Source organism: Brachionichthys hirsutus, chromosome 19 (genome assembly GCF_040956055.1).
Source record: "Brachionichthys hirsutus isolate HB-005 chromosome 19, CSIRO-AGI_Bhir_v1, whole genome shotgun sequence".
Classification (NCBI taxonomy): domain Eukaryota; kingdom Metazoa; phylum Chordata; class Actinopteri; order Lophiiformes; family Brachionichthyidae; genus Brachionichthys; species Brachionichthys hirsutus.
The window spans coordinates 11,675,674-11,678,173 of record NC_090915.1 but is presented as its reverse complement, the minus strand read 5'-3'; the positions used below and the strand labels follow the sequence as shown (position 1 = coordinate 11,678,173).

The 2,500-nt window shown below is 54.6% G+C and overlaps 1 protein-coding gene across 1 annotated transcript in view; it reads right to left on the bottom strand.

The window, feature by feature from the left end:
- Positions 1 to 1,155, bottom strand: part of lman1 (lectin, mannose-binding, 1) — a 7,663-nt gene extending 6,508 nt beyond the window's left edge. The window contains exons 1-2 of the mRNA XM_068752735.1: positions 948 to 1,155; positions 44 to 198 (exon numbers count right to left, since the gene is read on the bottom strand). Coding sequence (XP_068608836.1) covers positions 44 to 198; positions 948 to 1,155 — 363 coding nt within the window. The remainder of the gene's footprint in view (positions 1 to 43; positions 199 to 947) is intronic.
- Between the last annotated feature and the right edge of the window lie 1,345 nt (positions 1,156 to 2,500).

Here is a 2,500-nt window from a genome sequence, read left to right as displayed (position 1 = left end):
AGCAAATTCACCGATTGTTCCTGGAGCGGCGTCGGATAGTTACCAGCCCGTCTGCTCCCGTCCGGCCCCGCCCGGACACTCGGAAGGTCACCTCGGCCTCCCAGTGCTCGAAGCCGACCCTGTTCTTGGTCCAAACGGACCCCTTCTGGCTCCTGAGGGACGGCGTGATGCGGACCTGGTCCGCACTGGGGATGGCATCTGGGGGGCGGGATTTAAACAGGCGTCATTAAAATAACACACAACGACAACGACAGCCGACACCGTTTGATATTAAACGTACAAATCAGAACAAACGCGGCGCCTGTGAGTGGGACCAATCTGTGGCTGTAGTTAAATACTACTTCCTGTCGCCCCGGAGGCGCTTCCCGTCGCCACGGAGACGCTTCCCGTCGCCACGGAGGCGCTTCCCGTCGCCACGGAGGCGCTTCCCGTCGCCACGGAGGCGCTTCCCGTAGCCACGGAGGCGCTTCCCGTCGCCACGGAGGCGCTTCCCGTCGCCCCGGAGGCGCTTCCCGTCGCCACGGAGGCGCTTCCCGTCGCCCCGGAGGCGCTTCCCGTCGCCACGGAGGCGCTTCCCGTCGCCACGGAGGCGCTTCCCGTCGCCACGGAGGAAAACGTTGTCGTCTTTTATCGGGAGCAGCTGCGTCTCACACACAAACACCCCGCTGATTGATTCTTATTTACGTGTGTTGTTGTTGTCTGACTGTCACCATGACAACAATCACCGGGCCGATAACCAGCGATGTTAGTGAACGTCATCTCCCATCAACTCGGTGACGCAACGCTCCAAAGAGGAAAGTTCAACACACGGGCTGTCCGTGCGCGTGCACAGACACGTTCGCGCAGTAACGAAGGTATGACCCTAAAGTGCTTCCGTACTTTGGGGTGAATGAAGCGCGTTTTTCCTCTCCGGACCGGGCCGCGCTGACAGCTGGACTCGAACTTACTTCCAGTGTGGATCCAGAACGGGATGTTTCCGTCGCTCTGGGACAAGTGCGGCCCTTTGAAGCTGTATTTGTACTCGAACCTCCGGTGGGGGGGCTCTTCCGCTCCGGTACCGTCAGCGACACCGCGGTGGAGAATTAACGTGGTGACAAAAGTTAATAGTAACACCGGACAAGCCGCAGCCGGGCGCTGTGCAACGGACGCCGCCATGTTTCGGTATCACTGCTGACGTAGCGCTGCGTGCACGCGCATGACGGGTGCCCGTAGGGCCAACAGGGCGGTTTCTCATTGGTGGATCGTTTTGGAGGTTTATTTATTATTTCTATGGGTGACGTCACGAAATAGAGACATGAAACTCAGTCATCGCATGACGTCACTTTTCTTACACATCTATTCTCTTTTGTTTTTTAAATTTTAGACACGCAGCTGTGGGGGGCTCGGGCCCATTTAATAAAACTAGATTTTATTCTGAATTATTATATATATTAATAATAATAATTTTTCATTAATAATAATATCAAAGAAATCAATCATTTCCTGATCAACATTTTTACATACATGTTGTTTTCCTCAGTAGAACTAGAAAAGCACTCAGAGAGCACAGACCTCCCCCAAGCAGCTCGCTCCCCTCTAACTGGATCAGAACCCAGAGAGCACAGACCTCCCCCAAGCAGCTCGCTCCCCTCCTAACCGGATCAGAACCAAGAGCACAGACCTCCCCCAAGCAGCTCGCTCCCCTCTAACCGGATCAGAACCCAGAGAGCACAGACCTCCCCCAAGCAGCTCGCTCCCCTCCTAACCGGATCAGAACCAAGAGCACAGACCTCCCCCAAGCAGCTCGCTCCCCTCTAACCGGATCAGAACCCAGAGAGCACAGACCTCCCCCAAGCAGCTCGCTGCCCTCTAACTGGATCAGAACCCAGAGAGCACAGACCTCCCCCAAGCAGCTCGCTCCCCTCTAACTGGATCAGAACCCAGAGAGCACAGACCTCCCCCAAGCAGCTCGCTCCCCTCCTAACCGGATCAGAACCAAGAGCACAGACCTCCCCCAAGCAGCTCGCTCCCCTCTAACCGGATCAGAACCCAGAGAGCACAGACCTCCCCCAAGCAGCTCGCTCCCCTCTAACTGGATCTACACCGTCCACATGGTGATCTGGATCAGCACCAGGAGGTTCTAGATTGTTCTTGTATCTTTACACACCAACATGAAAAGTCAAAGTGAATCAGAGCTGACTCATTAAAGAATCCTTTAAACAATTCTAGAATCGGGATCCAGATCGGGATCAACGCCATTCTCTGAAAATTTTATCCAGATCCATCCAAATCTTTTTGCGTTATCTTCTATCGGATGGACGGACAGACAGACAAATGCCAACGATTACATCACCTCCGCCTCGCCTCGGCAGGTAATAAAGGTTTTGTTAGATCTCCGACTTTTTTCTCCCACTCCTGTGGAATGAAATAGATTGGCCCGGCTCTCCTCAAGTGGACCGGTCCTGGGTAGAGGACTATGTAAGCTGGTGTTGAGGAGACTCTCCATCCAGAGCGTCCACCC